General features: G+C 45.5%; 1 protein-coding gene across 7 annotated transcripts in view; it reads right to left on the reverse strand.

Moving 5' to 3' along the window:
- Positions 1–26,935, reverse strand: part of LOC119160886 (cytochrome P450 3A4) — an 89,005-nt gene that overhangs the window by 46,483 nt on the left and 15,587 nt on the right. For 4 of the 7 annotated variants that reach the window (XM_075880549.1, XM_037413156.2, XM_075880548.1 and 1 more), the window contains 2 exons: positions 25,007–25,221; positions 7,796–7,985 (listed from right to left, as the gene is read on the reverse strand). In XM_075880549.1, the coding sequence (XP_075736664.1) occupies positions 7,796–7,985; positions 25,007–25,186 (370 nt within the window). In that variant the 5' untranslated portion in view covers positions 25,187–25,221. The remainder of the gene's footprint in view (positions 1–7,795; positions 7,986–25,006; positions 25,222–26,935) is intronic. The other 3 variants (XM_075880551.1, XM_075880552.1, XM_075880553.1) reach the window with 1 other exon arrangement.

The following is a 26,935-nucleotide window of genomic DNA, read 5'->3' on the forward strand; positions in this document are numbered from 1 at the left end:
AGTACATGCTTCTACCGGAACATACCACATGAGCCAAGACTCCGACTTCAACGCAGACACGATGACCATCCCCATGCCACCTGCACCAACCGTGCTCTGGCAGCCCAAAGATCCACCAACGCATCATCAGTGGAGGACCCGGAAAGCTGGTTAGCAGCATATGACTGGTTCACCTCCTTCAATCAGTGGAACACCGGCGACAAGCTTCAGCATGTTTATTTCGCTTTCGAAGACGCTGTTCTGACCTGGTCTCAGATTGAAGAGCGAAACCTCAGAACGAGGCATGTTTTTCGCACCAGATTCTTGACCAGTTTCACAAGCGTCGTCCGTAAAAAGAGGGCCGAAACTCCGCTTCAAAGCCGCGTACAGCTACCCAACAAAAGCGTCGTGCTCTTCACAGATGACTAGATAGTTTTTCCACGCACACCTATAAATGCCAAAAGACAAGGAAGTCCACCAACTGAGGCGAGGAGTTAAACAGGAGCTTTTCGCGGGACTGCTGCAGAACCCATCGAGTATTGTACAAGTATTCGTCTCAGAAGAATATACGGGAAGGCGTTTGACTCAGTCGAGACAACAGCAGTAATGCAGGCACTGCGTAATCAGGTGATCGACGAACCCTATACATAAAAAGACTGGAAAAATCTACAGCGGATCCACAATTACCTTAGTTCCCCATAAATAAAGCAACTGAATCTCAATAAAGACGAGTGTAAGGCAGGGAAAGATGATCTCTGCAATGCTATTCACCATGTGTTTACAGGGAATTTTCAGGGTCCTAAATTCGCAAGATTTAGCGAGAAGAGTTAATGGAAAATATCTTTGTAACCTGAAATTCACTGACGACATTGCCTTCATGAGTAACTCATTGGATGAATTGCTGCTCATGACTAGTGACCTGACACGGAAATCAGAAGCGTTGGCCGTAACAATATAATGCATAAAACTACAGTAAAGTGCAACAGCTTCGGCACAAAATATCTCTTTCCGACTATTTACTTAGGACAGCTAGTAGGCGAGGAGCCGAAACATGAGGGTGAAATAACTTGAACAATAAAGATGGACTGGATTCTATTCGGCAAGCATTCTCAAATCATGAATGATAATCTGTCGCTAATCCTTAAGAGAAAGGTATATAACAGCTGCATCTTGCCAGTACAGTATTAACTACGGAGCGGAAACCTAGAGACTTACAAAGAGGGTTCAGCTTGAACTGAGGTCAACGCAGCGAGGGGTGCAAAGGATAATGATATGTGTAACTTTAAGAGACAAGAAGAAAGGAGAGTGGGTCAAAGAACAAACTGGGGGTAAAGATATTATAGCGGAAATCAAGAAGAACAAATGGGAATGGTCTGGACATGTAGCAAGTAGGCCGGATAACCGTTCGTCATTAAAGGTAACTAACTGGATTCCCAGAGAAGGCAAACTCACGAAGACGAGACAGAAAGTTAGATGGCCCGATGAGAATAAAAAGTTCGCAGGCATAACGTGGCAACAAAAATCCCAATACAGGGTTGATTAACGGATCATGAGAGAGGCCTTTGCCCTGCAGTGGATGTATTCAGGCTGATGATGACAATACCTGAGCACATGGACCTACAAATTCCGCGTAAGTTAACTAGAGAGACTCGACCATTGCGTGTACCAGCCTACTTCTTTCGACACTTAAGCGTTCACGGAACACAAAGTCTCAGTTATATAAACTTTCATGATCTCGAAGTTTTTCCCAGTTCACTGTCAATATTTTTAAAAGCGAAGCATTTCTTAGCGTTTACTATAGGCACTTTGAGCGCCTACAGCACACGTAAAGGAATCTACAAAGGAAGCCAATCTGTCTAGAGAGAGAGAAAGAGAGAAAGGAAGGAAGGCCGGGAGGTTGACCAGATATTGGCATCTGGTTTGCAACCCAGCACTGGGGGTGGGGAAATATGGGCAAGAAAAAGGGGTAGATAGAAAGAAAGGGAGAAGTAAACGTTTATTTTCGAAACAGTGCCCCCAGCAATGCACAGTGTCACCCTGAGGTGGGAGGTCGCCTCAGTTCAGGAACCCTCTGGCTTCTGCTGCTCTCTTGGCCCTGGCGACGAATAGTTGTTGGTCTTCCAGGTCCTAGAGAGCGAGCTTCTTCTTCCACGTTTTGGTTAGGCCTTCGTTTCTCCATCCTGCTTCATTATCAGTCGTGTGTTATTGCAGATTACGTTTGGCAATACACTGGCATGCAAGAAACAAGTGTGCCAGGGTGTCCGGTACGCTGCAGAGCGGGAACATAGTGCTATATCTTGTTGGGTAGAGACTGCATTAGCGCCCTGTGTGTGTATGTGTTGCTTTTCAGGCGTCTTAGTATCACACTTTCTTCTTTTGTCAGTTTTCAGTTTGGTGGAGGGTATGCCCTCCACCTCACCCAAAACTGATAATAGAGAGAGAAGAAAAAAAAAACGCACGCGCACTCATCAGAGAACGAAAGCACACACAGGAAGGGCGTTCTAGCTACAACCGTTCAGAAAGGCCGGCGGATCGCAAAAATCGCAGTAGTGCTTCTAGGGCCTTCTTCTGTGAAGTTGCGTCTTGTCGATATTGTAGAATTTTTTCCTCCGACAGAGGTTGACTATCTAATTTGTTGAGTTCCTTGCGAAGGCATAGTTGTGGTCTACTATACTCTAGGTCGTCACAAAGGATATGTTGCATGGTTTCTTCTTTGCCACAGTGGCTGCAGAGGCTGCAGTGTTGGCCATCCCAATGTAGAAAGCGTAGGCGTTCTATCTATCTATCTATCTATCTATCTATCTATCTATCTATCTATCTATCTATCTATCTATCTATCTATCTATCTAGCCACCTACCACTCGGTGTTCTCATGATCTCATCCTTGAATTGGGGTAAACCAAAATTAGTATGAGAGGGAGAAATTGTTAGACGAATACGACTCGCTGGACACGAAATAAACAATGTCACGATCCCGTCGCGTACATCGTCAAACACTTTCCAGAAACTAGTGGGCATACCCAAGGGCAGGTATGTGACACTCATATCCGGGTATGTGCCACATGTGTTCGGCAGTTTATATCTACTTAATAACGGCGAAAACACACAGGCGTACTTTTAACGCTTAAGCGTTAACAAAAACTTTACCTCGGCAGCTTTGACCGGACGAATGCAAATAATAAATATCTTCAACATATGTGTGTGCGTGCAACATTTGCAAATATATTTAACGCCATTTCATGACGTGTCGCTCAATAGAAAAACTGCAACACAGTCACCTTCCCTCCGCATTCCTCGCATAATTTCGATTCTCGTACGTGGAATCTGCCGAATTTTTATTATTATTATTTTTATTAAAATATTATTATTATTTTAACTAATCTTTAGTCATAGAAAGACAGAGGTTTCCTGGTTAATGCCAATATCAGGGGAAGTACCACTGCTATTTCCAAATACAGATCCTAAATAGCTCTCACAGGCATCCGAGGCTTTCGAGGAGTCAGCAAAACAAACAAACAAGATGGCTGGCAGGATGTAGTAATGTTGATAACTTTTGCAAGACTTCAGTGGGCTGTTTTTTTATAGAAGAGGCATTATAAAACAAACTGTCTAGTTTTACTCCCTCCGGCTTTTACTTCAGCTTTAAATAAATTACCTAAGGCTGCCCTTCATTGTGTGCGTTCCTTCATTTCCATAGACGCTGTGAGAGGCGGACCATGCGTACTTTACCCCGATGCTTTACATTTTTCTGACACACAAATTGCGCAATGCACTCTTTAAGTATACTATAAACTCTGTACAGTTAACGTATAGGCACTACAGCAATGACTACACATGGATCGTTAAAACGCCATGCAAAAGAAAATTAGAAGGAAAGATTTTTATATTCGAGGGCTCGTTTTCTTCGTTAGACACAATATTAAGGACATCGAAGAGAGGCAAAAATACCATGGAAGGTATAATGGATGGTACTAGAAGTAAATTTGATGTAAATATTGTTACGGGGAAGATTTATTCACCGAGAGCTGGTCTTGCTAACAGCTTAGAGAGCGCACAGTCATTCAGGCCAAGGGGAATCCAACCCACAACAACCACGTTGTCGTCTTCTTCATTTGGGTGCCAATTCAGCTGTGTCGGGGCAACACTTCCATACACGTATTATCACCCCGGCCAGTAAGGCACCGTCTCGGTGCTTGTTAAATGAGCGAGTCGGCGTTGTAGGGCTTGAGACGGGAAACGTGGACTACTTCCATTCTGGGTACAGCAGCTGATGAGTTTGTGGTAGCGGCAATCTCGTAGGTCACAGGTGTGACCTGACGAATGACTCGGTAGGGCCCAGCGTATCGCGACAGTAGTTTCTCGCAGAGGCCAACACGTCCAGATGGGAGCCACAGGAGAACAAGAGATCCCGCAGAAAAAACGGCATCTCTATGTCGACGGTCATAAAGGGACTTCTGTGCTGTCTGCGACGACGATAACCGAGCGCGCGATACCGCGCGTGCCGTCTGGGCCCGGGTGATCGCATCCTGAGCGTACGAAGTGGAGGATGGGTGGTCTGATGAAAGCAGTGTGTCGAAGGGCAGTAAGGGATGACGTCCGAAGAGTAGATAAAAAGGGGAGTAGCCCGCTGTTTCATGACGCGACGAGTTATAGGTGAAGGTTACAAACGGAAGAGCTATGTCTCAATCAGTGTGGTCGGTAGATACGTACATGGCAAGCAAATCTGTCAATGTGCGGTTTAGGCGCTCCGTAAGGCCGTTAGTCTGAGGGTGGTAAGATGTGGTGAAGTTGTGACGGGTAGCACAAGATCGGAGTAGATCATCAACCACACGAGATAGATAGTAGCGACCACGGTCTGTGAGCAGGTGAGACGGAGCGCCATGATGGAGAATAATGTCGTACAGAAGGAAGTCGGCAACATCAGTTGCGCAGCTGGTTGGCAGCGCTCGAGCGATTGCATACCGAGTGGCATAGTCTGTGGCCACTGCAATGCATTTATTTCTAGTTGTAGAAGTAGGAAAGGGACCTAGCAAGTCCAACCCCACTCGATAAAATGGCTCGGCTGGAACTTCAATAGGTTGAAGAAGACCGGCAGGGGGAGTCGTAGGCTTCTTTCGGCGCTGGCAGAGGTCGCATGATGCGACATAACGGTGAACAGAGCGGTAGAGGCCCTTCCAGAATAATCGTCGTCAATGCGGTCGTAAGTTTTGGAGACTCCTAGATGTCCAGAAGTTGGAGCGTCGTGGAATTGTCGCAGAACATCCTTTCGCAGGTGATGCGGTACGACGAGTAAAAGTTCCGCGCCGTCGGGATGTAAGTTGCGGCGGTACAAAACGTTGTCTTGAAGTAGGTATCTGCTAAGAGAAGGGTCAGCATAACGTGATTGAAGGTAGTCAATGATGGTGAGCAGCGATGGATCTCGGCGCTGTTCGTCGGCCACGTTCAGAAAGTCAGTGATGGCTAAAACGCAGGCATCGGATTCCAAATCACTGGAGCTAGGTGGATCAACGGGGTGCCGGGATAAGCAGTCAGCATCGCTGTGCAGCTTTCGAGATTTGTAAACAACCGAGAACGTGTACTCCTGTAATTGACATGCCCATCGGCCGAGTCTTCCTGTAGGGTCCTTAAGCGTCGAAAGCCAGCAAAGCGCATGATGGTGCGTGATGACTGTGAACGGACCTCCGTATAAGTACGGACGGAATTTCGCAATAGCCCAAACGAGGGCTAAGCATTCCCGCTCAGTGATGGAATAATTTCGTTCTGCTTGCGATAAATGGCGGCTAGCGTAGGCTATCACACGGTTGGTGCCATTCTGTATCTGAGTGAGTACAGCACCAATTCCATGGCCGCTTTTATCGGTGCGAAGCTCTGTTCGAGCCGCCGGATCAAAATAAGCCAACACAGGTGGTGATGTGAGGGCGGTAATTAGCGATGCGAAGGAATGTTCTTGGTCCCTTCCCCAAAAAAGGCCACATTCTTTTTGAGGAGATCCGTGAGGGGCCTAGCAATATCCGCGAAGTTGAAGACAAAGCGGCGGAAGTATGAGGAGAGCCCAATAAAACTGCGAACTTCTTGTGTGCAACGCGGAATCGGGAATTCTCGGACTGCACGGACTTTCTCAGGGTCGGGTTGAACACCAGTGGCGTAAACAAGGTGGCTGAGTAGCTTAATGTGCCGGCGTCCAATTGAGCATTTCGATGAAATCAGTTGTTGACCAGCGCAACGAAAAACGTCAAAAATTTCTGAGAGACGAGACAGGTGGCTTTTGAAGGAGGGCGAGAAAACGATTACATTATCCAGATAGCAAAGGCAGGTTGACCATTTGAAACCGCGAAGATGAGAGTCTATCATACGCTCAAAAGATGCCGGGGCGTTGCACAACCCAAAAGGCATGACCATGAATTGGTAAAGGCCATCGGGTGTGATGAATGCTGTCTTCTCGCGGTCACGGTCGTCGACCGAAATTTGCCAGTACCCGCATCGAAGGTCAAGGTACGAGAAGTAGTTGGCGCCGTGGAGGCAGTCGAGCGCATCATCGATTCGGGGTAAAGGATAAACGTACTTCTTGGTGATCCGATTCAGGTGGTGATAGTCGACGCAAAAGCGCCAGGTGTTGTCCTTCTTTTTAACTAAGACAACAGGGAATGCCCAAGGACTCGATGAAGGCTCAATGACGTCTTTACTCGGCATTTTCTCGACCTCCATCTGTATAACTTGGCGCTCAGCATGTGACACGCGATAAGGGCGGTTGTGGAGGGGAGTGGCGTCGCCGGTGTTGATGCGGTCGGTTACGGCACATGCGCGGCCCAGGGGACGGCCGTCGACATCAAATATATCCAGGTAAGAAAATAGAACACCCCGGAGCGCTGCAACTTGGAAAGGTAAGATGTCGCTGGGCATCATTTTGTCGAGGAACGCCTTGTATTGCGACGTGATGACAGGTTTCGCCATGGTCTTAGTGTCAGGGGTAAAAGAACAAATCGAACATTCATCAAGCCATTCTTCGACGTCCGTGCTGTCCGTCCCGGAAAACGTGCCAGGGTCGAGAAGATGGGGGGAATCACAGGTGATGGAACCGGCGCGGATGGCGAGGCCTGAGTGCCGGTTTCAGGCATCGCGGCTGTACAAAGCTGGCGTCCACTGTGGAGTTGCAGAGCCGAGTTGTGTGAAGACCCCGCACCTTCCACCAAAAGATGTTACGGGGAAGATTTATTCACCGAGAGCTGGTCTTGCTAACAGCTTAGAGAGCGCACAGTCAAGGAGGCCAAGGGGAGAATCTCGAGAGTCCAACCCACAACAACCACGTTGTCGTCTTCTTCATTTGGGTGCCAATTCAGCTGTGTCGGGGTGACAGTTCCATACACGTATCAATATTAACGACGTAAAGATTACTGACAGTGGACAAAAACCAAATTCACTATCTTCTAATAAGGCATCCGATGCTCCGAGCTGCCACGGCGGCTATTCCTACGTCAACTTTATGGGGCATAATTGTGGAATAAACGTGGGAGCATCAGTCCGCACCGCCAGTAGCCATGACGGTGAGTGTTACATACTGGCCGTGATGCTCATGACCCCGCCCGTGACAAGCCTCTTTTCATCATTTTTTCTTTGTTCACATTCACGCTACAATTACTTCTAATAAGGTCCTGTATACATTATTGGCATGGTTCTCTGTTATATCTCATCAATACCTGCAATTTAGTTATTTCAGGTCTATCTCTGTGGTGTAAGTGCAACTAGGCAACAACAATTCACAACACATAGGCACACACGAAAAGAGAGCATGCATCTGGCATCAAGTAAGCTTCCCCACCTTTGAGGAAAAGCAGACTGCTTTTAATGGGTTCCACTTCAACGACGAAAGGTCCTCTGTCGCGGAATACATGTGAATCTTTCACGAAGCATTTCTTGATGATCTCTAGATCACTTATGACAACCTTGGGAACTTCACCCTCGTAGAAACCGAAAACTTTGCCGTACTCTTCGATCCACTTTTCCATGACCTGGGGATGGAAAAGTATGTACATTGGTAATCGCAATTTTTGTTGTTTTTTTATTTGCTAACCTAGAGGGAGAATGCAGTTGGTGGAAACAGTTTCGAGCAGTGCTGGTATTGCCCGAAAAATACTTGACAATGTGCAAACGTTTCCACCGACTCCTAATGATTTCAAATGATAAAGACTATAATGTTTAGAGTGATAAAACTATACCTGAATAAGAGTTATCTTGGCTGGTTTTTCACTGTGCACCCGAGTCTAAGCGCGGCAAAGCAGGGAAAACTTGAAATCGTACAGTGAGAAGCCTTGAGTCTTCAGGCTCATAACTATAAAGTGACAAGAATTTGAAACACAGAAAGGCTTTTGCATTTCGCCCCTATTGAAGTTCTGCTCCCATGGTTGGCTTTCGAACACACGACTTGTACATAGAAACGTAACACCATAACACTAATCAAGCTTAAAGCATGAATGCGAATTCGGAATCAGGCATTGAAATTGCAGAGGTCGTCAGCCGAACTAAAGAGACGTTGTTAAGTAGAGTAAAAGCGGAAAGGAAGGAATGTAAATACGTAGCGAAAAAAAGATAACGGAGCACACAAGAGACATATACCCAAGGGACAAGCCCTACTTACAGCTGTTTATCCTGCACATATATATATATATATATATATATATATATATATATATATATATATATATATATATATATATATATATATATATATATATATATATATATATATATATATATATATATATATATATGAAATCTAACAGACAATAATGCCAAAGAAGTATAGGGGAAGATATTAGACCATATTGTATTGCAAATATGAAGAAAGAACAGTGGGTGAAAAGATAACTTGCCATGGGCGCAGCCTGCCCATGCCAAGTCATCTTTTCACCACTTTGAAACCATAATTAAACAATGGTTCCATGCACCTAGGAATCATTGAATTACTAAGGCACTAACGCATTCTATAAGGAAAAGGACAATCTTCGCGAAAAGGTCACGGCAGAACCATTCAATCATTCACTCAAATGTCGTCTAAAAACTTATTCCAATATTCTGGGAGCTGCCCTAAAGCACGCTGAACGGGAGTACTATCAAAGTAATATTATAAATAATACTGGCAACACAAGGCAGCAGTGGCGTGTACTTAAAGAATCTGAACAGCAATGAGCCTAAATCTCACCCAACTGCTATATCTGTTAATAAAAACAGATACACTGATTCTGATTCTATTGCGGAGGTTTTCAGCTCTCATTTCAACACCCCTGTGAATACTAATACTAACACTCAGTCGGAACTCTCACTGTCAAGTCTTCCACGTACTCCTCGATCTTTCTTTTTGTATCTCATGGTAGCAGATGAAGTTAAAATATCATCTCATCATAAAAGAAGACTGCCCCAGGGCTTGATCAAATCTGTTCTTCTAAAAGTAAACTTGTATCAAAGAACTTTCCCCTATCTTAGCCTATTTATTCAATAAGATTTTCGCGGCTGCTTTGTTTCCTAAAGGCCATAAAGCAGAGAAAATTATCCCCAATTTTAGGAAGGTGATCGCGAATGCTGTAACAACTATCGCCCGATTTGCACTTTACCTTTGTTTAGTAAAGTCATTGAAAAACTAATTTGCAACCGTTTATCGAAATACCCATCGAAATTCAACATATTATCTGATCACCAATTTGGCTTTCGTCCAGGTCTTTCGACTGAAGTTGCACTAATAACTTTCACTGGCAGGATTAAATTGACAATTGATGAAGGTGTTCTTCTTGGAGCGGTGTTTATTGATTTTACTAAAGCTTTCGATACAATTAAGCATGCCATCCTATTTCATAGGCTTGACATTTACGGCATATCTGGACCAACTCTTCAGCTCATTAAAAGCTATTTTGGTGATCGGACGCAGGTTTTTCAGATAGACCAGAGTTTTTCATCTCCAAAAACCACTAACATTGGCGTTCAAGGGTAAATTCTGGGACCGCTCCTGTTTTTGTTATTTATAAATGACTTACCACTTCGTCTGAATCACACTAACACTCTTCTCTACGCTGATGACACTACTATTTTTACCGCACACAAGGATCCACTCACGCTACAACTATCACTAAACGTCGACCTAAATGACGTTCATTCATGGTGTGTATCGAATCTGTTACTCATCAATTCATCAAACACTAATTTCATGGTCTTCCGTCCTCGCACTTGTTTCCAAACATCGCTTCATTAGCAGTGACACTTGATTGACAATTCATTCATGCATGTTCATCTACAAAGTTTGTTGGTGTGGTATTAGATAAACATTTGAAATTAAACGAGCATGCGCAGGCCTTAATTCAAAAGGTGTCTTTCGGTATTCACGTGATCATCAAAACACGACCTTACTTTTCCACTGAAATCCTTTTATCTTTATATTACGCATTCATTCATAGTCACCTGTCATACTGCGTATCATCATGGGGAAATACATATTGGTCACATGTAAATCATCTAGAACGATTACAGAAGCAAGCTTTGAGACTCATTACTTTGAAATCATTTTCATCACCATCAGCCCCCCTTTTTAGCAACATGAACCTTTTACCTCTGCATGAACTCTTCAGCTACAAAATTCTGATGATCATGTTTTGTATCCTAATATTGAATTATACATTTCCAGTTTCTCGGGAGTTACTCTTGTAAATACTATCAACACGAGGTTTTCAGCTAACCATAATCTACTTCTACCTAAAGTACGTTCCAACAATGGTCAAACGACGGCAAGATTTATATGCATAACACTGTAGAACGTGCTGCCTGTTGATCTCAAATCATGCTCAATGTACTCCTTTAGTAAGCGCTTGAAGCTCTTATTGGGAATGGCCTCCCGGTGGCGAAGCTGTCTACGTCACTCCCCGAACAGCCAATAAATGGTGCTGAGTGATGAACTGGAGCATTGGCGGAGCATTCACCAAAGCAAAATCGAGCAACCACGAGAGCATAATCAGAGGATGAACCTCGTTTTTCTTCGTTCGAAGCCCACGAGAGGAAAATGGTGGAAAACGCATGTATTGCCTTCGGCACAATTAGGTTTCAGTGAGGCCACCGCAGCAGAGCGGGCGCATCATTCCCCGATTCCTCCCAGTTGGGTATATTTTTATTTAAAGTGTACTTGGACCTCTTCTATACAACGTGTACATTAATGATATCGCGAACCTTGAGGATCAATCCAGATTCATCATTTATGCGGATGACACTGCAATAATTTTGTCAGCTGATACACAAAAAGAGCTATCTTCCCGTGGTAATAATACATTTGGTAAGATAGAACTTTGGACAAAGAAAAATGCACTTCCAGGTAATGTAAATTAAACTAAAGGTGTAATTCCTATTTGAACAAATAGGAAATCTTATACCTAAGTAATTTGTAATAGACATGCCAGTCAGTTTAAAATGGTAGGTCAATAAAATCACTAGGAGTTTATTTCACAACGGCAGCATTTGTAATAAAATGATCATGTTCGCAGCATTTTATTGTTAGCTTCGAGAGCGGTTAGTATACTTTGGCAATATAAATCTGTTTTACTGTTAAAGGCAAAGCTTGCTATATACCATCATTTATTCCTTTCAAACTTGAAATGCTACACTTACGGGGGGGGGGGGGGGCGACAATGACTAAGACTAATTTAAGAGAAATTTTACTTGTCCATAATGAAATCTTACGACTAATTTACAAGTTTTCTCAGAGATATACAAAAAATTACTTGTTTAAGGAACATGAAATCATCAATATACAGGACATATACATTTAAAGGTACTTACGCCACTATAAAATCGAACAAAAAACCGTTTAGCTACAATCACAGATGAAACATTTTCATTCAAAATACCCACACCACCATCAGCCACCATGGATGCTTCCTCCTACTAGAACTAACTATATGGACAACAAAAAATTACATCAGCTACCATCGCAAATAAACAGGTTATATTTATAAGGTGTTAATAGAGCACATATCATCCTTTCTCAACTTCGCCAGTAGCTTATTAGCACTCTTTACACACTCTTCACATTTAAAACCTTATCTTCCATTTTCCTAGCGAACATTAAGGTAAAAGAGTCAACAAAAATGACAGCATATCCACGGGTTGAATGATGGAGGGTGGGGCGAAGCTGGGTCCACACGCCGCTTCAGCCTCCCATTCTCGTACTGCAAGGTCTTGGCTTCGCTTCTGCCTCACGCATCCGCACGTCAGGGTTTCTTCTTCAAGCGCGAGCCACCACCTTCTTCGAGCCGCGAGCCGCGTGAATAGCACAAGCCGCTCAGCAGCCTTACCCAGCCTCCGTCGCCGAGCTTCTGAATGCGCGCGCGCGCCAAAACGGCGCTTTTATTGTACTATAGAGTGCCCCCTGGCGTACGGAGCTGCCGAAGAACACGCCACCGTCTCTCTCTCTTTTTCTGTACGTGTGACGCCAATCCTTATTTTCTACAAGCAACACCCTCTTATGTCACACCATTTGCATTTTCAGTGCATAGTACAAGTACCTCTTCTATGGCCGGTTCAAGAATTAACAAGTGTCGCTTATGTGCCCTCGGTGGTTATGACGAGGGCACATACCCGCCAACGACGCAATAAGGAGCTTCGCCCCTAAAACAAAAAAAGAATGAAAATGAAATCACCGCTGCACGTAAATCTTGTGTTTGTTAGTGTATTTGTTGTTTACACATTTAGAATTTTTATTTCCATTTCTATATATGTTCATAGCACTGTGCGTGTGTGTGTGTGTGTGTGTGTGTGTGTGCGTGCGTGTGTGTGTGTGTGTGTGCGTGTGTGTGTGTTTTTCCGCCCCCTATATGTGAAAATAACTAAAAGGAAAAGGGGGGGTAGCCCGTACCACCAGGAGGTATAACGGGCTAAGCATAGCCTCCTTTATTTTAAAGGAGGCTATGGCTCAAGCCAATCTAACATCAATGAAGAGGGGAAACTTCCCAAATGTTTATTTTTTTTTTTTTTGAAAAAGCCAATTAGTTAAAAAAATAACATGGGTGTGTGTGTGCGTGTGTGTGCGTGTGTGTGCGTGTGTGTGTGTGTGTGTGTGTGTGTGTGTGTGTGTGTGTGTGTGTGTGTGTGTGTGTGTGTGTGTGTGTGTGTGTGTGGTTTTTGTTTGTGAAAGCAGCTGTCTGCAGTTTTTTGAAATTTTATTATTAAAAATTTGGTTAGTGTTGTATATTTTTGTCACCTGTGGTGTTGTGTTGCCGCCACCACCATTGCCTTATGTTCATAAGGGGTGAGAACTCATTCAGGCGGATAGCTGATTTTATTCTCACCCCCTCCATCAACTATGTATTGGTCGACATGAAAACCATTATTACTAAAACACGATACAAGAATGCGCTCTTATTAAGTAGTCGTGGCATACAAGGGGACCCTAACCATGTTCTATTCGGGACTACACGAGGGGGGTGCTTCTTAAACACATACACATGAAGTTCCTGCGCAGAGCACATTGCAGTTTTTAGATATTTAGCTCTTCGGGACTTTTAACTTTTGACTCGTCGCATTCCAAGACATTAAAAAGAGCCATTGCATCACTTTGCCTCACGTCTGCGCTGAAGAAAGTGTGCCACCGCGAGATGCAACAAGGCTGTGATGCAAAAGAGTGCAGAATCGAAGCTGCCGGCCTATCCGCCCACTGCAATCCCAGCATTTGCTGAAAGCCTGTTTCAGATATGCAAACAACACACAAATACAGACGCCAGTGGTTTCGCTCGAAAGATTGTGCGTAGAGTTTTTTAGGAAAAAGAAATGAAGAGGAAAGCACGTCGTAGTAACTGTCTCTCTCGTAGAGGTCACCTCTATGAGAGAAGGAATGCAGGAGAGAGGAATGCAGGGGAGCTGAGAGAAGGATGTCCACGTTCGAACTGCCACCGAGCAAAGCCATCAAGCAGGCCGGCAAGCGGGGAAGACGGGGAGCGTCACGTGATGAGCCCGAGAGAAGTGGGCGGGCTCACGAGTTGTGAACTAACACACACGCATACGTGGCCACGAGCCTCCTTGCGTAAGAATTCGGCGTCACCACAGAATTTGAGCAAGGCGTCGAAGGCCTGCCCGAGTTTTATGAGATGCGCACGAGAAAACCGCAGATAGACTTCATACTCTGCCCTGGCGTCACTGCGAAAAAGAACCCCATCAGTGCCCCCATCGACGCACCGGCCATAGATGGGTAGAGCAAAGAGAGCCGTTTGCAAGGAAATGTGCATATGCCCTCCTGTTTTGCTCGTCTTGAGGCAAGGTTTCTTGAAAGTGAAGGAACTGGCAAGCTTCTTCCGTCAATCGAACCTCGCTTCAAAAAAGTAGGAAGCTCATCAAAGAGAACTGTGCGTACAATGTAAAAGGTGTTTTAAATATTTCGGTGTGCTGCAATTTAAGTGCCAGCGACCATGATTGATATGTGGGGTTTCACGTCCCAAAACCACCATTAGATTCTGAGAGACGCCGCAGTGGAGGGCTCCAGAAATTGCGAGCACCTGGGGTTCTTTAACGGGCAGCCAAATCTGAGCACACGGGCCTACAGCATTTCCGTCTCCATTGAAAATGCAGCCGCCGCAGCCGAGATTCGATCCCGCGACCTGCGGGTCAGGAGCCAAGTGCCTTAGCCACTAGACCACCACGGCGGGGCACACTGCTACTGTCATCCCTAACCACTGAGATCTTTAAAATGGTGATCTTTTTGTCTGATGTAACATATCATACAATAAAAACAGTCTTCTGTATCGACTGATCTGCTATACAAACTGACAGTAGCCCCAAGCAGCATAAAATCATTGGAGATCATTTTTGTGCAATAAAAAAGTTGATTTTCCTTACTGTTCGTGGCTTTCGTAGCTTTTTATCGTCGAAGTCACAGTTAGCAAAAAAACAAACAACTTCTAAAGCACTGACATTGCATGGAGAGCTGCTTTTTTTTAAACGGAGGGGTGCAAAAATGCGCGCATGCCACTGTTAACCCGCGTGGTGTGTCGAACCGGAAGCTGTCGTATCCCACAGTTTTCTGCGATTGGCCATATTACCGGTGATATGTTACACCTAAGTTTTAGCTCAATCATTGGTTCGTACGCTGTAGTTGCGCCTGGTTGCGCAGCAAGCTGTGCAAGGGAGTCGAGCTTTGCACAACTCCAAACTGCGTCGACAAGTGGCGCTGCGTGCCCGCAAAAATCCTGAGCCAGACTTCTATGGTCGAGACCACGGAGAAAGAACGCAGTCGAGACTCATGTGTGGCTGTCCCAGGTGGCCGTATGCACCAAAAAGTCTGTGGCATTGATATTTGTAGACGTGGCACTGCAGCATAACGTGCTCAATTGTCTCCCCCACCGGACATTCCGCACACGAACGGCTCCCGCTGTTGCTGTAACGAAATTGTCTCTCAGTGGTTCGGCAGCAGTCGGTGCGGAGACGGAGAAAGGCCAGGACACGCGTGCCGATGCCGGTCCCCGGTAACGGTCAAGGGGGTTTTCAGCGGCTACACGTGATTCGGACTGTACAGTACGCACATGGCACGCAATATGAAGTTACGCAACATCACCTACGCGTATTAACGCGGTGACAGGTGTGCTGGGGTGGTGAGCCTCCTTGGCTAGGGCGTCCTCTGTGCCATCGCCGTGTAATCCATTGTGATACAGCACCAATTGGAACACATCTCTGATAAGTGAAGTGCGCGCGTTAAGTGAGTGCCTCGAAAAAATGCGCGACACTAAAAATGGTGAATACGACGACGAGAAACATCAGCACGAGGACGCTAAATCAACACCATAAAAAGAAAGTGGCCCAATCAGAAGTTACCACAAAGATTTCAGGGGCCAATGACTTCTGAACCCGGCAACTCAGGAAGCCCTATAGTGGGACGACGAGTCGACCCGTGGAGTGCTACGGCAGTTGGCAAGGGGCTCTTGGTTCGGTCGGGCAGAAGCAGGGTAGAGGTAGTTCACCAGCGTCACGGTCGTGGCTTGCCCCGAGTGCCTCACAGAGGTAAGAGTAGGAAAGGCCTGCTTCGCTTGACCTCAAGCTTAAATGGTCAACGGAGCCAGCGGGAAGCTGCTGCAGCCACCAGGTCCACTGACGGGCGGCAGCCCGATAGCTTTCCTGTGGCCCCTGGTCTGCGCGTCCGAGAGGAAAACTGCATGACTTCCGCAGCCCTGGTTTCGGCACCTACACGTTCCGTCGTACCCTCATCTGAGCGTCGCCCTGCTCTTCGCTGGATTCTTTCAACGACGGTCTCCCCGTGCACACATCTGCTTGCCGTAGACGTCTGCCACACCTCAGTACACAAGGACTCGCCGGTGACACTTTGGGTTACGGTTGGACTAGACTTGTTTTGTGACTTAGAGCTCTGTACATAGACGTTAAATTGTTTTGTTATCATCAGTGGGTAATGCGTGTTTCATGTTCATGTGCGGTTTTCGAAAAGTGAGAGAAAACAGAAAACCGCCTCGCCGTTTTTCTTACAGACGTTGTGGCCTATGACGCAACGAAGTCTGTTTAGGCTGAAATACGTGGCGCAAGGTTGACAAAGAGAAAAAGACGAGACAGAAAGAGCGCCATTTCTGTCTCATCTTTTTCTCTTTGTCAACCTTGCACCACGTATTTCAGCCTATTATGTACCAACTAGCCCAACATAACGTACTGTTAAGTCTGTTTAATTCAAACATATTTTGAAGAACCCCATCGTGACATCACAGCCATTCCGCAAGATCTCCATAAACTCCGAAAAGGGGCCGGGAATCCGCACGATCTCCAAAAGGGGGCCCGGGAATCACACAACACTACCGGTGATGTTAGTAGCAACTCGGCTAGTTGATCGGTGGCGATGTCGATGGCGGCGAGTTCCGCAGTAGTAGACGATGCGCTGAAGGGAAATCGGCACTTCCCCTGGAGGCCAAGCGATGGTATGAAGCTTGTAGATACCGCCGACCCGTCCGCAGTCACCGAGCCGTCGGTGACAACGAGGACTCGACCGGAGAATCGCTTCAAAATCACTGCTGCATTTTCCTGCTGAGGGGAACAGTGGGGGGTGTTCTCCTTAGCCCACATGCTGGGCATCGTAGTTCTAATAACGAGGCCACCATCCTGGTGCAGCGGAAGGGAGCCAGCCAAATTTTGGTGGTTCCGGGTTAAGCTAGGCGTACTCCAGCGCTCACTGGCCCATGCCTGAGTGTTGGTGATTGAGTGTGGGCCAGTCAGCAGTCGGGCGGCCAGACGTCATCCGTCAGACCTCTGGTACATGCGGTGTACGTGTCGAAGGCCACCCCATTTTGCTCGGAGTGAGAGGTGTGTCTGATCGGCTTCCGCCAAAGTGGAGCTGATCAGTGACTTCCGCGGAAATCTAAAAAGACGGCGAACGACGCCGCGGTGATTGAAATCGAGTGTGGCCAATCGCGCCGGTTTAAGCGTGATGAGTGGGACTACGTAGAGAGTTCTGGTCGAGGCTACCGCGTTGAATAACCGGAGGGTGATGTGCGGGAGCAACCTTTGCCATCGCCGATGATGCAGGAGGCCATGTCGTCAATACTTCACGAATCTTTGCGGGTGTTTGCCAGCGCGGGCTTCCAGTTGAGCTGGTAGTCCATGGTGAGTTTGAGGTAGTGAACTCTCCACGTCCACAGAAACTGGTGTCTACGAACGAGCACTTTTAAGGCATCGAAACTAATAATTAAAATAACAAATAACTAGAAAAATAAGTGTGCCGTGGATCACATTCTGCTATCATTCTCAAGTCATAAATGGTAATTAACAACTAACCTTCAAGAGGAAGGTATATGTCAGCTGGTACCTGCTGGTACTTACCTGCGGAGCAAATGCCTCTACGCTTAAAAAGAGGGCTCCGTCTAAATTGAGGATGATGCAGCGAGTGATGGAAAGCAAAATTATATTTTTTGAGAGACAAGAAGAGAGCACAGTTGGTCAGGGAACAAACCGATGTTAAGAATATTACTAGGACTTCGCCCCGTCCACTTATGGTAGGCCTGTTTCCTGAAAGGGTATTGAAGATCCGGAAATTATTACGTTCTGCGAACTCTGATAATTTTCATCTGGCATTTTTTAGCTGAATCCACATTCTTCCACTGCATGGTCTCTGGCATGTTTCTAGCCTACTTTGCCATTAAAATTGCCCATCAGTAGAGTGTACTGTGTCTGAGTTATTAATTGCCGACTCTACATCTCCATAGAAGTGTTCAACCAAATGATCATCAAGGCTCGATGTAGGCGCGTAGGCCTGTACCACCTTCATCTTGTACCTTTTGTTAAACCTAATTACGATACTTGCAGCCCTCTCACAGAGGCTATAGTATTTCACTACGTTGCCAGCAATATTCTTGAAATTGAAATTGAAATTTTATTCCGCAACAAAGATATGTTACGAGGAGGGAAGGTTAAAGCTGTGAGAACAGCTTGACTAGCCCTGAAGCTCTAGTACACAAGGTAGCACAGAAGAAAGGCGGCTAAGGACAACCAAAATAAAAGTGTTTCGCAATGTGCATTAAAAAGAAAAAAAATGAAAGATGACAATACAGGATTTAAAAATGTAGTCACCAGGTCGCATAACTATATAAACACTAATCGCAACCTTATTAGTTATATGCTAGATATGTCAATATTATGTTCCCTAGTTAGGCAGTTTAGAAGTGCACGCAGTTTGATTTCACATTTGGTTTCATTTGAATATTGGTTTCATTTGAATATTGTCCGCGACAGTGGCTTTGCTCTTACTGAATGACAAAAATGTCGCTACTAATTTGCTCTCTGAAAGTGGCTCTAGAAAGATTCTTTGATTGTTTTCATTATTTATTTACTTTAGAGCAGTACTACTGGTCGTAGTGGCACCAACTGACAAGAAAAAGTCGTTAAATGCATCAGCTAATTCAGACCCTTAATTTGTGCACCATGTTTTACCATTTTTCTTGATGGCTGCGGTGGATTACTTACTAGGCGTACTGTTAAGTGCCCTTCAAACATTTTCTGTACACCAAGTATGTTCAAAAAGTATAAATTCTTTTCATCACGAAGGCGTCTGGTAACAAAGTTTCGGTGCTTTTTAAATGATTTGAGGGCTTCAGGCAACTTACTCACTATAAATGCCTTGAACAATTGGTCCCACCTTTTTATAAGCTCAAGACATTGTTTATTTACCCAAGGTTTCCGACTCTTTTAGATGTCTTAGATGACTTTAGAGGAACATATTCAAACTATATTTCGGTGAAATTATTCATAAATAAATTGTATGCTAAATTGTGGCGCTTGCTGCAAAAGCATTGCTTCAACCGGTTCTGCTAAGCGTTCTTTAAAGAGGATCATTGTTTCAAAATATATAAATCTATAGAAAAATTTTGCACGCACTTGTTTGGGTACGTTATTAAATTGGTTTACAAACATAAATATAGGCATGTGGTCACTTCTATTGTGATTCAAAGTACCAGCCGTAACAAAGGAAGTATCAAAGTTTGTTATAAAAATATCTAGTAGTGTTGATGATTGTGGTGGGATTCGCGTAGGAACCGATATAACATTTTGGCAATAATGCGAGCTTACCATTATTATGTACAAAAAACCCCAACCCGAGTTCTTTTTTTTGTCAACTAATTCACTGTATATAGCATATGACGTTCTTCAGCACTGTCTTAGCCTCACGTGTCTTCCTAACTTCGCTGATTTATATTAAGTCCCATTTTACACCCTCTAAATCCGAGGATAGCATAGCTAGACTAGCTTCACTAGATAGCGGCATAGCGTTGAACATAGCCGAGTTTAGATCACAATGGTGGCCTGTCCGGACTCGGAGAGTCTTAGCACCCTCCGCTGCATAGCCGGTCTGACCACCACCTAGCACAGTTGGTTCGCAGCCGCTGGGTACTGAGGGGCAAAGGGTAATTGTTGTATTCATAGGGGGTAGTAGCCAAGTGGTGCACCATGCAGGTGGAAAAACCTGCTCTGGTGAGGGAGTATATTACCAGCAGGTGTTCGCTAGTGAGGCCACATTCCAGACCTTTTTTTTTCTTTGTTATTCACAATTCTTTAACTAAGCATTTAAAAAATATGATTGGGAATAATCCAGCATCGGCATTTGCTCTGGATTTTGTGATTGCATGCTAGGCTGCAGCGGTATCTCTAAGTAGAAAGTTCTGGTGCACTTTCTTAGCATCATAGATTAGCACCTGTCTACCTATCATTTCTCAACTCAACATAACTTGTAGCTTGCCTGGCCTTTTGTTAACTGTTTCAAACTCCATATTTGCATTAAAGAAAGAAAAAGGAGAACGGCTGGCTTCGATTGCCCGGCCTTGCAAGTTTAGCCCGGTTTAGTGCTCTAGACGACCTTTCTTTTGTCGCGTTCATTCTATCCTAACTTCTCCTGTCTCGCTCAATTCTGCCATTGTTTGCTTCAAAGTGTCCGCAATGTCGAAGTTTTGTTGATTTCGAGGACTAGCACTGCTACTCTGTCAATTGACGAGTCGTGCTCGCTACTGTATTGGGAACTAATCGGTTACTTCTATGTGATCGTTATGCTAAGCGTATACGTCGCGCGTGCTTTGATAGCTTAAGAGGTGAACGCGAAACATTTAGCGTTCCTTCTCAACACACAGCCGCTGTCCTTAAGGCTGTATCGTATTTTGTTGGCATTTAGGAGTGATACGTTTACCAGAGTTTTAGTAACAAAAATTCTGGTAGACTTATAGTTTAGTAGTCTGTGGTCCTCAGTTGGGAGTCAGATATACGCACTAGTAACTACATGTAAGGCTAGCCTAATAACGTAGAATAATGAAAGCAAATGTAAGGGGTAAATTATCTCTAGTTCTCGAGAGCAGCAAAAGGCAGGGATCTTAGTACGAAGCTAATGACATGTTGGTGTCACTCACCACACAGCATCAGCTTAAACTGATAGACCCCGACGACTTTCAGCACACATACACCACGATAAGCCCACGCGACACCTTCATTTTCACGTGACCCACCTACAACTATATTTCCTGTAACATGTACTGAACTAATTCTGACACACACACGCACGCACTCACACACGTAAAGGAACTACCGATGGAGGGAAGGCTAGCCCCCTCGTGCACACGAATAAGATGGTACGCCCTTGGTTGACTTAGTATTCATCACCACCACCACCACCACCATCCTCATCATCAGCCTGACTACGTACACTGCAGGACAAAAGCCAATACCATGATCCACCAGTGAACTCTGTCCTGTGCTTGCTGCTGCCACTTTGTACCAGCAAACTTCCTAATCTCATCGACCCACCTATTTTTCCATCTCCCTTTCGTGCGTTTGCATTGTCTGGGAATCTAGTCAGTTACCCTTATTAACCACTGGTTATCCTGCCTCGTGCTCCGCATCCGACGCATGCTCATTTCTTCTTGATTTGAACTTTCATAACCTTAACCACCGTTTATTCCCTGATCCACTCTGCTCTCTTCTTGTTACACCTATCATTTTCTTTTCCATTGATCGCTGCGTCGTCCTCAATTTAAGCAGAACCCTCTTAGTAAGTCTCCAGGTTTCTGCTTCATATAGCTAGAATGCAGCTGTTAAGTACCTTTCTCTTGAGGGATAGTGGGAATCTACCTGTTATAATTTGAGAGTGCTTTCCAAATGTGCTCCACTCCGTTTTTATATTTCTAGTTACTTCAGTCACATGGTTTGGCTCCCCGGTTATTACCTGTCCTAAGTATGCGTAGCCGACCCTTTACAACTTCAAAGGATCTTCACGGGAAACTATTACATATCTCGAAACGCGCTTCCCTTCCGAGGTGGTTGTGCATTACCTTCGTTTTCTGCAGACTAATTTTAAGACCTTACCTTTCTGCTCTCATTCTTTAACTCCGTATACATGAGTTAGAATTTGCCCCCTGAGTTAATCAGCACTGCAATATCATCGGCGAAGTTCACATCAATAAGGTACTTTTTATTACTCCTATCCTTAACTCTTCCCATTATGGGCTTTCGAAAACCTCCTGTAAGCCCGTGGTAAACAACATTGGGGAGATTGTATCTCCCTGGCTTACACCCTTCTTGATAGGTATTTTGTTGCTTTCTTTATGAAGCACTGTGTTGGCAGTTGATCCCCTGTATATTTATTCCATGGTGTTTATACATGCTTCATCAACGTCCTTATTCCGCAGTGTCTGCATGACTGATGGATCTTATACTGAATCAAACGCCTTCTCGTAATCTATGAAGGCTATGTATAGTGGTTGGCTGTATTCTGAGCATTTCTTTGTTACATGATTGATAGTATGAATGTGGTCGATTGTTGATTAGCCTGTCCGAAATCCTGCTTGTTCCTTCGGTGGATCGAATTTCAATATTGCCTTAATCCTGTTAGCAATTGAATTTGTAAATAGCTTCTATACGACGGAGAGCAAGCTGATCAGCCTGTAATTCTTCAAGTCCGTGTCATCTCCTTTCTTATGTTTGAAAATTATGTTAGCATTTTTCTGAGTTTCTGGCCATGCTTCCCGATGAATAATATTATTAATATGTAGGGTTTAACGTCCAAAAATTATAATATAGTTATGAGAAACGCCGTAGTAGAAGGCTTTAGAAATTTCGACCTCCTGAGGTTCGTTAACGCGCACATAAATATAAGAACACGGGCCTCAAACATTTTTGCCTCTGTCGGAAATGCAGCCACCATGGCCAGGATTCAATCTCTCGAACTTCGGGTTAGCAATCGGGTGCCATAACCGCCACACCACCATGGCGGGAAGCCACTCGTTGACTTACAGCTGTATTATATGCGAACTTCACAAAATGATTGGCTGCATTTCAGTGTGGGCGGAGCGTTCAATTTTTTTGCGTTTGGGGCCAAAGAAAAGATGGACGCAGGGGGTGTGGTCATGGCGTGCCTACTCTCCTAATGCGTCTTGTTCATATTCAAGCCAACGAAGATGATCTTACTTAGTGTAGAATTCAAACTAGTTTATGAACTTGGCGACTGTGTTATCAGCTTTTAAAGTAAATTTGCCATAGTAGCTTTGATTGGACAATTGTTGTCGAGAATCCAAGCTCAAGAACCATGTGTTCGGTTTCCATAAAACTTGTAGCTGGGCGAGTTGGTTCATAATACTGGGTAAACTGGTGTGCGCACAAAAAACAGACAAACGACAGCAGAGAAGAGACAGGGACAAGCGCAGACTTTCAACTAAATTTAATTCTTCGTCAACCTTCAATTTACAGTCGCACAGAACATAGTCAAGTGGTCACGAGGACAGAACCTAATAGTTTACAACAGGCCACGCAAAAAATGACGCTCACTATCAAAAAGCGAAATGGATGTATCACTAACACAGGTATTGCCTCTAGCAGAAATATAAAACGCTTCCATCAGTTCCCGGGCTGTGGTATCAGCACTCCGACCCAAAATCCTAATCTCCGAGAAAATCGGTGAGCACGTGCAAGCTTTGCAATGCGCGGGCAAATGCGTGATCCCGTTATTTTTAAGTGACAGCTCATGTTCCCTTGCACGGTCGTTCACGCAACGCCCCGTATGACCCACGTAAAATTTCCCACAAGACAGCGGTATTTCGTAGACAACGCCCGTCGCACATTTCACATACACAAACGCGTGCTTCTTTCCGCAACCACCGGATCTCTTCTCGCCAGGGAAGATTCTGGGACAAAGTCCAGCCAACTTACGTGGGGCGGAGAACACGATCGGCACACCGTGTCTACTCGCTATCTTTTTGAGGTTGTGGGAAATACGATGCATATAAGGCATCACCTCCGGACGCCACCTGCGACGCAGGCCAGGGTTCCCGCTGGAACGGACTGCTTTGGCATCACGCAGAAGCACTTCAGCGACTGCCGAGACTACCGTGCAAGGATACCCAGCGGCAATTAAACGCCGCACCTGATCATTAAAGCTTTCTTGCATTGCATGTGAGCATGACTTCTCAAGAGCGGACCGTAGACACAGTTTGGCAATCCCCCTTTTTACAAGTTTAGAATGCGCAGAATCATAGGACAAAAGGGCCTTCTGCGCACGGGGACAATAACGCCAACATAGGTGGTCATATAAAACGAGACGTAAATCTAAAAACTGCAACGAATTATCAGTAGGAAATTCATAGGTGAAGGTCAAGCCCTTACCGCACAGTTTAAATGCATTAAGAATGCCGATCGTGTTCTCCGCCCCACGTAAGTTGGCTGGACTTTGTCCCAGAATCTTCCCTGGCGAGAAGAGATCCGGTGGTTGCGGAAAGAAGCACGCGTTTGTGTATGTGAAATGTGCGACGGGCGTTGTCTACGAAATACCGCTGTCTTGTGGGAAATTTTACGTGGGTCATACGGGGCGTTGCGTGAACGACCGTGCAAGGGAACATGAGCTGTCACTTAAAAATAACGGGATCACGCATTTGCCCGCGCATTGCAAAGCTTGCACGTGCTCACCGATTTTCTCGGAGATTAGGATTTTGGGTCGGAGTGCTGATACCACAGCCCGGGAACTGATGGAAGCGTTTTATATTTCTGCTAGAGGCAATACCTGTGTTAGTGATACATCCATTTCGCTTTTTGATAGTGAGCGTCATTTTTTGCGTGGCCTGTTGTAAACTATTAGGTTCTGTCCTCGTGACCACTTGACTATGTTCTGTGCGACTGTAAATTGAAGGTTGACGAAGAATTAAATTTAGTTGAAAGTCTGCGCTTGTCCCTGTCTCTTCTCTGCTGTCGTTTGTCTGTTTTTTGTGCGCACACCAGTTTACCCAGTGTTCGGTTTCCGACTACGGTGGCCACATTTTACACCAGTGTACTTACATTACGCTGCCGTTAAAGCACTGCAAGTGTTCAAATTAATCCCATTCTGGCCGACGTCATTATCATATTCTTTCTTGGCGAGTATATTCCCAAAAATAATTAAAACTTCCTGTGACAAACTGTATATAGTTGTCACTGTGATTTTCTTATTTTGAAGTTTTTTTCAGTGATTTTGGGCATACTTTTACAAGCAACTATAGGCAAAAACTCTGCGGCATACCTTGAGGCGATCCTTTTTCAGCTGCATCCAGTTTCCGAAAAAAAAATCGGGCTTTGGACCAGGAATGCCGTATCTTTGGAAAAGCTGCTGCTGGTGCCTCCTTTTGAGTACCCAGGTGACGCACAAAGCCACCGCAGTCAGCAAAAGTGCTGCCGTCACATCCCATGTCGCAATTTTCATGACGTACACACCGAGTGAGCTCGCTCGATCAGTTCCTGAAAGGTAAAGAAATGCAAGGAAATCTACATAACCTAAAGACCATTTTACGAATGGGCTAGAAGGCCATCATACAAGGCTGTCAAACTTTGTGTTTGGCATCTGAACAACAAAAGGAACAGCACTACGGTAAACGCATCCAAAGGTTGAGTTGCTGCTTACGGTGTTTTATGGCCTTAATAATTCATGTCGCAATGTAGGAAAAGAAAAAAAACGGCTTAACAGCCCATGGTGGCATCACCTAGATGTCTTACGGGAAATAGTCTATCAGTCAGTCAAGAACTTTAATATATGGTCCTGAGGAGTTTAAGCCACCAGGGTGCCCACGTGGGACATCCTAGCAGCCGCTACCGTAGGCGACGCCCGAGTCGGGGCGGGAACGTGGTGGCGTTCCGCCAGTTCTTGGGCCCTCTGGACTGCCTTAAGTTGGTTTCGGAGATTGGGGCTCCTGAGTGCCTCCTCCCAGTCGGACTCACTGGTGAGAGGTCCCTGAGGTAACGCGGGACATTGCCAGAGCATGTGCGCGAGTGAACAGTACACTTCTGTGCAATCTGGGCACTGTGAATTTATGTCTGAGTTATAATGGCTGAGTCGGCCCCGTGATGGGTACGATCTCGTTTGTAACATTCTAAAGGCTACTTCTTGCGCGCGTTCTAGTTTTGAATGGGGTAAAGGGTATCGGCTTCTGTTGTGTCGGTAGTGGGAGGTAATTTCATGGAAGGTGAGTAGTGGGTCATTAAACTGCACGTCTGGGCCCAGCTCTTCGGTGGCTGATTGATCGTCACGGCGGGTCAGTTCTCGTGCTCGATCATGAGCCATTTCGTTGAGGTTGGGTTGTTGTGGGTGAACGTCTTTGCCCATGTGGGCAGGGAACCAAGAGAGGTAGTGCGAGCCCGTATATTTCCGTGTTTGTAAAATGCGGGCTGCTTCTGGAGCGATGTTGCCGGTTTCGTAAGCCCGAATCGCGGCGCGAGAGTCTGTGAAGACATTAGTGAGTGAGGGGTCGGTCATCGCTAAAGCTATAGCAACTTGTTCGGCTATGGCGCTTGTTGATAGCCTAACCGAGGCGGCTGAGCGTAGGGCTCCGTCGCCATCTACTACCGCGAGTGCGAAAGAGGAGGAGTTACCGTATTGCGCTGCGTCGACGAATGCGGTAGAGTTGCGATTCGCGGCGGTACGGTTTAGGATCGCGCGAGCGCGGGCCAGCCGTCTGCCTTCGTTGTGTTGTGGGTGGACATTTCGCGGAAATGGGGTTACCATGTAAGTAGCTCGGACAACTCTGGGGAGGGTTACTGCGCGTTCAAGGCAGGGGTGTGGGGACATGCCGGCCTCGCTTAGAAGTCGGCGGCCTGCCTTGGAGGAGGAGAGGCGGATCACTTGGGCCGTGGTCTGGGCCTCGATCACTTCATCGATGCCGTTGTGCATGCCTAGTTGGTCGAGACGGGAAGTGCTCGTGTTTTGAGGCAAACCAAGGACTTGTTTAATGCTTTTGCGCATGAGTGTGTTTAGTTTCGTCTTTTCTACCTTCGTCCAGTTGTGGGCAGAGGCGACGTAATTGATGTGACTCATTAGGAACGCGTGGTATATGCGCAGAAGGTTGGCCTCTCCAAGGCCTCGTCTACGACCCGAGACTCGCTGAATGAGTCGGAGCATGTTCTCTGTTTTTGCTGTGATATGTTTAATTGTTCTTGCATGACAGCCAGTGGCCTCGAC

Source organism: Rhipicephalus microplus, chromosome X, assembly GCF_043290135.1.
Source record: "Rhipicephalus microplus isolate Deutch F79 chromosome X, USDA_Rmic, whole genome shotgun sequence".
Taxonomy (NCBI): domain Eukaryota; kingdom Metazoa; phylum Arthropoda; class Arachnida; order Ixodida; family Ixodidae; genus Rhipicephalus; species Rhipicephalus microplus.